We start from the raw sequence: 12,757 nt of genomic DNA on the forward strand, positions 1-12,757 counted from the left end.
GGGATATCTGCAGTAACAATATAAGTATTAGTGGCAATATCATAGCATTTTGAACCCTTTTGAACACGAGAATATTCCCCAAAATAATGCACTTGGTAGCTAGTTGGGCAGTAGATAGTTTATGTAACCTAGAAGAAAATTTCTGAAAGAAAGAAAAGACCCAAATATAAATGGTGGGAATATGAAATAAGGGTAAGTTGGAAAATAACTAGTGAGGTATAGTATCATCTAAAGCAGAAGGCATGCTTGTTAATAAGGTGACTAGCAAGAAGGGCATCAATCTAACTAGATTTGTGGACTTGCATGTACATCATCATTGTAAGGGCAATACCTTTGAGATGCTGGTTGTTTCTCTTAACCACGCCATTTTGCTGTGAACTATATGAGCTAAAGTGGTGTCACATTGCATGTAGGGGTGGTTGTTTTATCTGTGTGCTGGGTTTGCATCCCAGTTTCAACTCCTCCCTCTGAGTGACGAGCATGTTACCATCAAATATGCTACTGATACCATCATTAGGCATGCCCATTGTGGGATTAGACAAATCATTGCCACTGGTGAAAAGACACAACCTGATTAACCCATGCTTTGCCAGATTTATCCCAACACTTACTAGGAGTATGATTGTTACAACTGCGGTGAATACGATGGTGGCTACTGTCACGTCCTCAACCTCAACCTTCTTCTAATGGTTGACTTCTACCATTCCTTTACCACCTGAGGCAAACATGAGAAGTGGTAAACATATCCTAAGAACCTTGGACGTGGTAGGATGGCCTGCTGGAGTCTAGCAGGAATACTTTGTAGAGAATGCAGGTTCTCACTAACCAGCATCTGAGACATGGCACTGCTGTGAGTGCCTCGCATACTTGACAGGAATTTTTTGGCAGCTAGAAACTCCTTGTTCTGCCACTTAGATCTTCAATGTCCCTTTGTCAATTTCTTTATGGGCTTTGTGTAATCATATTGTGAACGACCTTTATCTATTTTAAAGCATTCCCCCCCTGAGAATATGTTTCATAAACATACCATTTCTGCTTTGCTGTTAAGAAACATAAAGTTGTAGGAGCATAGGACACTAGTGGCTCGTTCCTACTCCAACACCAAGCCATGATCTAATAGTCACCCTAAGCCAGTCTTGTGCCCTTTAGAAGTTAGAGAAGGTGCGTCATCATTCAACAATTCTGGCTTCCCTCTTGTTCCAGTAAAAACCTTCACCGCCTGTGATCGAATAAGATAGTTCCTGAAGTTTAAGTTATAGAAATCATTATGGATATAGTTCTGGTGGGAGGCTGGGCAGTAACTTGAGCAGAAGACTTTTGATCAGCTTTAACTCTTGTTTCTCAGGAGTAACGAGCAAAATCACAACCAAATATATATACATATGCTTTATCCATGAAGATAAGACAAAAAACCCTTCAACATATCAAACTGAAGCAACGATTGCATATGCTAATACATGCAGCATTTTGACTCTTGAATTTTTTTTCTAACTCAGAATCATTTATATCAAACCAATGCACAGAACGTCCAGCCAACCATTAGGATGCTGCATAGAAACGAACTAGAGAGGGGTACTGCCTTCAATCTGCTTATGCACTCCAACCTGTAGTGAAGCGAAACATGATTTAGAAGAAAAGGATAGTTGTAACCTGAGCAAGATCAGTCATTGAGGCTTTGATATTATGTTAGTGTGTGAACAGTGTTGATAAATGTTAATGACAAACCATGAACAGCTGTAATAAATTTGTTAGACAACTGATAATGTAAATGAGGAGAGACAACTGAGTGACTGTCACTCCTATGGGGGAGATGACGCTCTTTTAAAATACTCATTAAATAGTTATAACCTTTATTAACGAAACATATCTATTTATCTCCTAAAATCTTGTAATCCTTGTCATCATTTTACAATCATGGGCTCTGCTTGATATGACGATAAAGATCAAAATTTAACATGATAGAAATAAAAGCTGGTTTTTTTAATCAATTTGGTTTCACCTCTGATGTGTCACCTATACAGCTCACTTATTTCAGGAATCAGCATGGAAAGTTAAAGAATTTTGTTTTAACTTGGGAAACTGAACTTGTTTGATGAAATTTAGTTCCTTTGGTGATTCTATAAATAATGTTACCTAGAACGTGAAATGGACTGGAATGGGAATGGGAATGGGGTCGCAGTACAAGCATGCCATAAAGCGTGGAACATTCAATGAGTATATATATTGGTGAAAAATGTGCAGGCACTCGCATATTTTGGGTGGGGTATTGATGTGTTTCTAATTCTAGAAGAGATTTTCTTTTGTGAATTATATTAATAGCGACAGTAAATAGAATTACAATGTGATGATTCCCCCTTATAACTAATAAAAGGTATGTTTTGTGAAAAATATGACTTACAGCTTTGGATCATTACATTTGGTATCCGGAATGAAAATGTACCATGTTTTAGAACATTCATACCAATTTGTGGTTTGCTAGGGTGCTAGCATTTTTTTTGTAACCATGCTATAAATAATGGTTTTACTTTTAAATGCAGTGTTTATAAGTATCGGACGTGTAATGGAGCAGTTGTGTTTGTAGGTGGAAATTCCTACAATCTTAAATTTTCCACGAAATTGTCGAAATTTCTGGTTTCCATCACCCTTGAAATTGAAATGGCAGCCGATTTTTATCTTGCATAATTTCCATCGAAATCTCAACGAATCATCCGAAATTTATCAATATCTCAAAATTTTAGGGAAACTTGTTGAAATATTAACTATGCAATGAAATTTCCTCAAAATTCAAATGAGAGATTTTAGAGGGAAGTGAAATTTCTCTCTTAATTTATTTTATTTATTTTTATCGAAAAAAAAGATTATTACAAGTGCTTTTGAAATTATATAAAAGAATAAACTTACAACAAACATTTTATTTAACCATTCATGTCTAAATTATTATTATTTGTATAATAAATAATATTTAAAGGATTCATGAATTTCATTTGTATTAACTAAATATGTTTAATGCACATTATCTTACAAATACTTTTGATACGCATACAATATTATAGCTTTTCCACCTCATACACATCATAGATGTATTTAACTTTTTTTACCTCTGTACTTTATTAGAAAACCTCTTACTTATGACGGAAGAAAATCGTGGTTCCAGCAAAGCAAATTACAAACAAATAGAAACTAAACGCAACGAAAAGGAAAACGAAGACAAAACACACATTAGATTCTTAAATTAGGGAGACCAATTTTGTCAAGTCGTATCTTGCCTCTAACTAGACGAGGTAAAAAATCAAACTCCAGATATCTCATAGTGGTGCCTTCCTCTCCCCGACGTGCCAAGAAATCCGTAGCCTTATTTCCTTCTCTGAATTGGTGAGCAATGATAAAATTAATCATGGAAAGAGCCTCAAGCAGCTCTTCCGAAAAATCCCATAAATACCATACCATGCATTTCCGAGAACAAACCCAATCAACCACTACATTAGAGTCACATTCAATCTCCACATTCATATTACTTATCTCTTTGCACATCCGCACTCCCTCCGTTAGGGCCCTAAGTTGGGCTTTATCATTAGTGTCATAGCCAAAGAAGGACGAATAAGCACCCAGGAAATCCCCGATGCAACCTCGAATCACACCACCCCCTCCACAATTCCCTAGATTCCCATGACAACTACCATCTACGTTCAGCTTTACGGATCCAACCCGAGGAATCCCCCACCTAACAACACGAGGAGTCCGTGCCTTCGGAGTAATAATTGGAATTTCAAGAGCACTTAGAACTTTGCTATCATGAGTTTGAAGGGATCCGCTTGTTCTCATATTCTCCGAAATCCTCCCAAGCCAAACATTAATTGCCAACCAAACGCCTTTAGCCGATTCCTTAGCACCTTCCAGTCAGGCTTTACAACGACTCACCCGAAGTCTCCAAGTTATTAAATTCGATAAGATACCAATGATTACACCCCTCTGAGTCGATTTCTTAGCATAAGTAAACCATTGTTGAACACAACAAATCCAAGAAACTGCAGTCGTTCAAGGAACCCCCAAGGCTGTAGCGGCAAGATCCCAAACCTTCACAGCAATCTCGCTCGAACAAAGCACATGATTCAAGGTTTCTATTTGCCCCAGCTCGCAACAGTTACACCGAGAAGCAAGAGCAATTCCCAAGGATTGAACTTTCTCATTTAGCGGCAAGCTGTCTAAATGAGCTTTCCAAACACATATGCTGACCTTCTTTGGAAAGAGATTGTGCCACAACCAATTCATACCCCTTACATGTGGCCCTTTGACTCTAATTAAATCCCAAGCACTTGACGACGTGAAGCTTCCTTTATCATTGAATTTCCAAATTAGAATATCCTCACCTTGTCTCCCACAAGCAATATTTTGTATGACTTCTTCAGCTTTGTCATTACCAACCAACTCTACTAAGTGCTGCCTATCCCAGGCACCATCCACCCACACATCTTTAATATTCAGCAAAGGGTTTTGAATATTGTTAAATTGCAAACAAAGCGGGCCACTAGCCAACCAATTATCAAACCAAAACAAACCCTTGCCATTCTTTACCTTTAGCTGTACATTCTCCGTCACCTGAGGTAAAACTCGCATAACATATTTCCAAAACCTAGAACTCGAGTCTTTAGGAACCACCATAGAGATATGTCCTTGTTTCACATATTTAGCATAGAAAAAATTTGTCCAAAGATTATCTAAAGTCTTGAGCCTCCAAGAAAATTTCATATGAAGAGATTTTTGAGCTTCACTAAAATCACGAACACCTAAACCACCCTCACTAGTGGGCTTGCACAGCTTGGATCACGAGCACCGCTTCACTTTCGGCTTTCCATTTATCTCACCCCAAAAGAACGTTGAAAGGATAGAATTCATCTTCTTTTGAACTGCCTTCGGAATGTCTAATACCGCCAACAAATGAGTCGCCATACAAGTGAACCATTTCTAAAGTTTCACAAATTATTCCATGCTTTACTACTGATTTCCATTAGTTTTTCAAATTGAAATCAAAATTGAAATTTCCGTACTTTTGGATCTTCGAATTTTTTTTGAAATCGAAATTTAAGACCTTGGAAATCCCCGCTACCTCCCTGCATCACCACCCCTCCTGATATTGGAGTTGTTGCCCTGTCTAGAAAGGAATATTAAGCAAGGATGCATGTAACCAAACCTGGTAGGGAACTTGCATTTTCTTGTAATCGTGGGCAATTGTACATTTTCCTAATAATCTGGGAATAGTTTTCTGTAATTAGTCTTGTTATAATGACGTGAATGGAAACCTACTCATGTTTTTCTATTGACTTGTCCAGTAGAACCTCACTTTTTTTGCCTTTTCATTGCAAGCAGTGTCACATATTTACGGCTTGATGGATCAGTTGAACCAGAAAAGCGGTTTGAAATTGTGAAATCTTTCAATTCAGACCCTACCATAGATGTGCTGCTGCTCACAACACATGGTATGATTTGTTTGTTTGAAAAGTAAAGATTCTGATATGGTGGTTTACTTATATATAATTGATCTATGCAGTTGGTGGGCTTGGTTTGAACCTGACATCAGCTGACACTCTTGTTTTCATGGAGCATGACTGGAATCCTATGCGAGATCATCAGGTATTTTACTTACTTTCTCATAATGTTCACAAGTTATTTCCGTTCTTGTTAGACAATTGCTTGACTTTTTGCTCAACTTGGATGCCCCCCCTGGTAAGATGAAATCTCCATTGTCTAGGGGAAAATTGGAAAACGGTGCTGTGTTCTTTCTATTAATTTTAACTATTCTGGGAAGCTTCCATAGGAATATCAGAAAATATCCTCTTCTTGTTTATTAGTTTTCATCTTGGCATTTTAGAAATTACCCGAGCAGTTGGGCTAATAGGTACTATTAGCATTTGTGCATGTTAGAAAATATCATTAATTGGATATTGATAAGCTCTCTCTCTCTCTCAATTCTGCAGCATAGGATCCTACAACCTATGAACCAATCCTTCTAAAACTAGTCTGATTGTGTATAACTCGTTGCACATGGTTCAATCTATACAATGGATAGAACTAAAAATATGATTTAGGGAGCGTTTGGTTTTAAGCATCTTTCTACATTCCTAGGAATGTGATGTTCATGGCGTCCCATTTCCATGTTTATTTTGGGATGGGGTGATCTCACATTCCTTGATAATTAAGGACTCCAACATAACATGAGAATCCCATTCCCATCCTCCAAATGATTCAGTTTTACGGGCCAGGTCTAAATGGAATCTAATCTCTGAGACCAAATTGCCCATGCTATATTGGGAGACAACAGTTCCCCCTAGTATAGTATTATTAAGTGCCATTATTATATTTTAAATAGTAAATCGTTGTCATAAAAAAAATCAATAAAAAATGAAATTTTAGTAGAGTTATATAATGTTTGAAATTTTTAGACGCCCTCAATTATTTGGTTAATTGGGTTCTTAAGTGTTTAATTTTTTTTTTCTTTTTTGTGATGGTTGAAATTTCAGGACATGAATTTAACTAGGTGCATATTCTTGGTTTTTGTGCTAAAAATATGATTATCCTTCATATATTGTTTATACACAGGCCGAGGATATAGTGGTCATGCTCTTGCTTGCCAAGATTGCCATGTTGAACAAACACTAACATGGGCCTCCTGTTTACATTGTTAGGAATCTTACAACCAAAAAAAATTATTCTGATGAGCTGGGCATCCTATTCCCAAGAAGGTCATCCCATGGGAATATTCTTATTATTGCCAAATTCCCCCTTAGGATGATCATTGAACTTGATAAATTCAACATAAATATACCATGGCCTATAAAGTAAAATATTTCTAGCAGTCATGAATTTTTCAAAGAAAACATATTAAGAATTTCGTTATGAATGTGTAACTCACTATCATAATGACATCCTTAAGAACCTCCATAGTATTCCATTAGTTACAAAGTGACTGAATAATGTGAATTCCACTTTTATATAAGTTCTTCAGGAAGGCCATCACTGTTGTAGTGGAGATTGAGGGAAGTTTCTAGTGAGCTCTCTATAGAATCACCCAAAATTTAAGTTTCTAGTGAGATTGTCTGTGTCGTCAGGTGCTTTTATTAAGTATAGATTGATCATGGATGATACCCACGGTGTCGAAGTTCCACAAGTTGATGAAAATTCAGTTGAAAGTTCCGTTTCCAATTTCAATTTTACAGTATTTCCATCAGAATTTCCACGAATCAACCAAAATTTATCGAAATCTCAAATTTCAACAAATAAAATCAAATTCGAGATTCAAAGCCTGAATAGCAATCTCTCTCTCTATAGAATCACCCAAAATTTAAGTTTCTAGTGAGATTGTCTGTGTCGTCAGGTGCTTTTATTAAGTATAGATTGATCATGGATGATACCCACGGTGTCGAAGTTCCACAAGTTGATGAAAATTCAGTTGAAAGTTCCGTTTCCAATTTCAATTTTACAGTATTTCCATCAGAATTTCCACGAATCACCCAAAATTTATCGAAATCTCAAATTTCAACAAATAAAATCAAATTCGAGATTCAAAGCCTGAATAGCAATCTCTCTCTCTATAGAATCACCCAAAATTTAAGTTTCTAGTGAGATTGTCTGTGTCGTCAGGTGCTTTTATTAAGTATAGATTGATCATGGATGATACCCACGGTGTCGAAGTTCCACAAGTTGATGAAAATTCAGTTGAAAGTTCCGTTTCCAATTTCAATTTTACAGTATTTCCATCAGAATTTCCACGAATCAACCAAAATTTATCGAAATCTCAAATTTCAACAAATAAAATCAAATTCGAGATTCAAAGCCTGAATAGCAATCTCTCTCTCTATAGAATCACCCAAAATTTATTGAAATCTCAAATTTCAACAAAAGTTGTCAAAATTTTTACTATGGAATGGAATTTCCTTAAATTCAATTTTGAGATTCATGAATTGCAATGTTTCTCTCTCTCTCACACACACACACACACAACAAAGGAATTTTTCACTTGATTTATCTTCTGTTTTTTTTTTATTATTATTTTTATTGAAACTAAAGACAAAAAGGATATGAATAGCTTTCATACTTTTGAATAACTAAATAATAATTATCTGCATTTGTATTATTTATGAATTCCATTTATATCAATTAAATATCCTTAATATGGCTGTTATGTTACATTCATTGCACCTTATACACTACATATTTGTTTTTAATTTATTTTATTTGTATTATTTAGTTCTCAATCTTGCATTATTGTTTTGATTAAGTCTGAAGTTTCATAGAGAATTCCATGCTTCACTAAATATTTCCATCATTTTGTAAAATCAAATCGAAATTGACATGAGCATCAAAATTTTCATCAAATTTCCATGCTTTTGAAGCCTCAAAATTTTAGTCAAGATCAAAATTGAAGACCTTGATGACACCTTATGTCTTTTTGAGGCAGATGATGACGCTTAAAGGAGGGTATACTAAAGGTATTTTGTATTGGATTTTTTGAAGGAGTATGATATGGTGGAATGAGATTTTTTAAATTTTAAGTCAGTTGAAAAACAAAAATAAATGGTGACAAAGGATCAATCAATAATCCTCAAGGTCTTTTGCCCTACTTGCATTAGGAAATAAGGGGTAAAAAGATGCATTCAACTTGATGCAAATTCTCCAAATGTATAAAACCCTAGGCCTTGCCACAGCATCCTCCTCACAAAAAGGCATGTTACAACCATCAGGCCTAGGAGCTTTGCCTCCATTTTAACTCCATGGGGGTTTCACAATCTCTACTACCTGAAATAGTCACCCAAGCACCAGATGCCTCTATCTAGTGTTTCCAGTATTAAACCATCCACCTGATATCTGAAATTAAATATCTCCTTAAGAAGCATATCATAAACACCCCATTAACCTCCATACTGTAATCACATGTTTTCTTGGGTGATTATAAAACTAAACTTCTTTCCACTTGTCAGAAGCCTCGCATTCCTCCATTTCAAATTTGACCTCAATGATTTGGTTCTCTGGCTGGCCCTGACTTGGGGAGGGAGGGAGGGAGAGAGAGATCATAAAACTAAACTGCTTTCCACTTGTCAGAAGCCTCATATCCCTCCATTTCAAATTTGACCTCAATGATTTTGTTCTCTGGGTGAATAAATACTCATGCCCCTGACTTGGGGATGGAGAAAGAGTCAGGCTATAATTAATTACTTGACCATTAAATTGAAAGTTCATCTCGTCTATTGTCTAATTGAATTTTCTCGATCAAAGGTATCAAATGTAGGTATTTTAAAAATCTCAAAATAGAAATAAATTTGACTTCATTGAATAGGTTCAACTTGTCGGATCGAGACAATTCAATTAGCAGGTCAGGAATAAGATGAGTTCTCAATTACACTATTGAAAATTTTCTGATAATGCCATGTGGGCTCCACAAGTTGAGGTTTCACCAACAGGTATAATAATGTGGAAACACTTGATTGTCGTGTTCATTCACATGCATATACCTCCTTGTTTTTTATTGAAGATGTTACACACGTGGTTTAATGCATTTGTTCAAGAAGCAGGATTGAGGATGGCAAGTCTAGTTGTTTATTTTGCCTTTTTCAATTTTTGCTGGGTCCACTGCCTTATGAAATATGTGCAGGCAATGGACAGAGCACATAGATTGGGTCAGCGTAAAGTAGTTAATGTTCACCGTCTAATCATGCGTGGAACCTTGGAAGAGAAAGTCATGAGCCTGCAGAAGTTCAAGTTGTCTGTTGCAAATGCAGTCATCAATGCAGAGAATGCCAGTCTGAAAACAATGAACACAGATCAGTTGCTGGATCTATTCACACCAGCAGAAACCTGCAAAAAGGTATTGTTAATTGTCCCGTTCTATTCACACCAGCATATAGATCAGTGACAATGAATTGACTGCCATGTTTTATAATTTCAGGCAGAAGTTTTCAGCCACTGGAATACAATTTTGTTGTGGTCATTTTTGGTTTCAAGAAAATTACTTTAGAGATTTAATGAATGTGAGGAAAGTAAAATATTGAGAAATTTTTTAACATGGAGTATAATTACAAAATCTTTTACCCTATGTTTGGGGAGTTTGTTTTGGATTTGGATACAATGTAATATAAAATTTTATTGAAAATTATTCTAATCCACCTAAATCCAAATTCAAGGTCCGAAATCCATGCTTTCAAATGCAACGTTAACATAAACCACCACTAGCAGATCAAAATTAAAATGTTTGTGTTGTGTGCGTCGACCAGTTTCTTCAATAGAATAGCAGCCATCATGTTTCTATGTGCTGAAAGCTATAATACGGTCAATTAGGCATCTGTAACTTGCAGTTCTTCCCAATTGAAGTACCTAGGTTCTTTTTTTTTTTTTTCAAATATATATTTGCTTTCCCCATCCTGAGAACTTTCCATAAATATTTGGAGCAGGGGGACACAACCACACCGAAGTCGGATGGCAGCTTTGAGGAAAATACACCATCAGTGGGCGGCAGGAAAGGTTTGAAGGCTATTCTGAGTGGACTGGATGAGCTTTGGGATCAATCACAGTACACCGAGGAATACAACCTGGGCCAGTTTTTAGCGAAGCTTAATGGTTGAATCAGAGCTGCACCGTGTACAGAGTGTATATTTCTAGAGGATTTGATCCCAAGATTTTGACACTCTGATTCTAATTCTTTTTGCCCTTTTCTGTTTCCTTTTTTTTCTTTCCCCACATTTTGGGCGGGAGCTGTGCTGGTGGAAATGGCTTTGGGAGGAGGAGAGGGCAATTTGTAAATTGTGGATATATTGTAAATGCAATCAGCTTCTTTTTTTCTTTTTATCATTAAAACTTGATAAATGACCACTGATTCTGAAGCAAAATACCCTGCGATCCTACTGGACCAAAGTACAGGACGAGTTGGAAACGTATCTGTCACTAATCACTGCACTAGAATGACTGGAGCAAACGTATGCCTCCTTTGATTGAATTCAGTACGAGTTGCGTCCCCTACTCTACAGGGAGGCACTAAGATAGCCGACCTCCCTCGAGTCGGTCATTTGATATTTATAGGTTTAGATAACATCTCATTCGAGTTTGGAAATATCTTGGGCATAAAGGAAGTATATGGCTAACTAACCAATTCAACACTACTTTAAAAAAAAATTAAGAAAATTGGAGGAATGGAGGAAAAACCGATTAATATCTATATATAAAATAAAGGTGATATTTAAAATTATAATAATTATTATGGAATTAAACTTATAAATCATACAATGAAATTGTGGGAAAAGGTTATTAAATAAAGGATAGGAATAGAAACGAAAGCCTCGAATAATCAATTTAGTTTTATGCCAGGAAGATCAACAACAGAATATATGTCTTCTGAGAAGGTTCATAGAAAAAGTTCACGAAAAAAAAATAAAAAGGGACTTAAATGACTGACATATGGTTTAGAGCAACTTAGAGAGAGTTTATAATAGAGTGCTCAGACAAGCGCTTTGGAAGATCTTAGAAAAGAAGGGAATATGCAACAAATATATTGATGTCGTTAAATAGAGTTAGGACTATAGGTGGAGAGTTTAGAGATTTTTCAATCATAATAGTGGCACACCAAGGTTCAGTTTTGAGCCCTTATCCTTTTGCTTTAGTGATTGATGAAAAGAATATCCAAAATGAGATCTCATAGTAGATGATATTGTTATGATTGTTCAAAGTAGAAGTAAGGTAGAATTTAAGTTAGAACTTTGGAGAACAACCTTAGAGTCTAGTGGTTTTAGGATATAAGTAGAAACAAGAATGAATATATAAAATGTATTTTCAGCCAAAGGAGTATTAAAGATAAGACTAAACTTGAAAATCGAGAAATCGCGACACTAGTAGTTTCAATATTTAGGATCCATTATGCCAGTAGAAGGAGAAATTGAAGATGATATAGTACATAGAGTTAAAGTAGGTTAGGTAGAACGGAGGAGTGCTTCATACATGTTGTGTGATTGTGGGATAGTGTTAAAATAAAAAGAAAGTTCTATAGGACGACTATAATACCAACTATGTTATATGGATCATTATGTCAGACAACTAAGAAACAACATATTCAAAAAGTAAAAATTATTAAATGCTAAGATAGATGGGTGGTAAAATATTAAAGGATAAATTAAGAAATCAACATATTCTCAACAAGCTAGGAATAACACCAATAAAAGATAATACAAGGGAAGGGTGGTTTCAATGGTTTAAGCATTTAAAACAAAGGTCAAGTAGTGCACCAATAAGGGGGAGTAAGTTAGTTATTATTAATGGTGCTATAAGAGGAAGGGGTAGACAAAAAATAACTTGGAATGAGGTTGCGAGGAAGGATTTAACATCTCTTAAGTTAGTTGAGGAAAATGCCCTTGACCATGTGAGTTGGCTAAAAAAGGATTCATATAACTAATCCCACTTAACGGGACTTAAGACTTGTTTTCGTTGTTACTGTTGTTATAAGGTTTTGTTTGGAATTTGCTAATGTCATGACCTCTAGGTTATGGACTATAAGCCTCCTCAAGTACATGACTCTTGCACAGAAGAGAGAAGGTGTTCTCAGCATCACTGTCCTTATTCAATAGCCAATTATGCCATCAAGGCATGCGTAATCCTCTTCTTCTTTTCTCTCTTTTAATTCATGTCTCTAAATATTTTCTAGACCTTATATTTGCCTATTCTTTGTTGCAAATCCTCCTTATAATCTACATTTCCCTCCTCGCTTCATACCAAGTATGGCCTT

At 35.9% G+C, this 12,757-nt stretch overlaps 1 protein-coding gene across 4 annotated transcripts in view; it reads left to right on the forward strand.

Annotated features, from left to right (window-relative positions):
* Positions 1 to 10,831, forward strand: part of LOC131144932 (TATA-binding protein-associated factor BTAF1) — a 109,283-nt gene extending 98,452 nt beyond the window's left edge. For all 4 annotated transcript variants that reach the window (XM_058093895.1, XM_058093897.1, XM_058093896.1 and 1 more), the window contains exons 26-29: positions 5,365 to 5,474; positions 5,546 to 5,628; positions 9,644 to 9,856; positions 10,440 to 10,831. In XM_058093895.1, coding sequence (XP_057949878.1) covers positions 5,365 to 5,474; positions 5,546 to 5,628; positions 9,644 to 9,856; positions 10,440 to 10,610 — 577 coding nt within the window. In that variant the 3' untranslated portion in view covers positions 10,611 to 10,831. The remainder of the gene's footprint in view (positions 1 to 5,364; positions 5,475 to 5,545; positions 5,629 to 9,643; positions 9,857 to 10,439) is intronic.
* Positions 10,832 to 12,757: the final 1,926 nt, after the last annotated feature.

The sequence above is a fragment of the Malania oleifera genome, chromosome 12 (genome assembly GCF_029873635.1).
Source record: "Malania oleifera isolate guangnan ecotype guangnan chromosome 12, ASM2987363v1, whole genome shotgun sequence".
NCBI lineage: Eukaryota > Viridiplantae > Streptophyta > Magnoliopsida > Santalales > Ximeniaceae > Malania > Malania oleifera.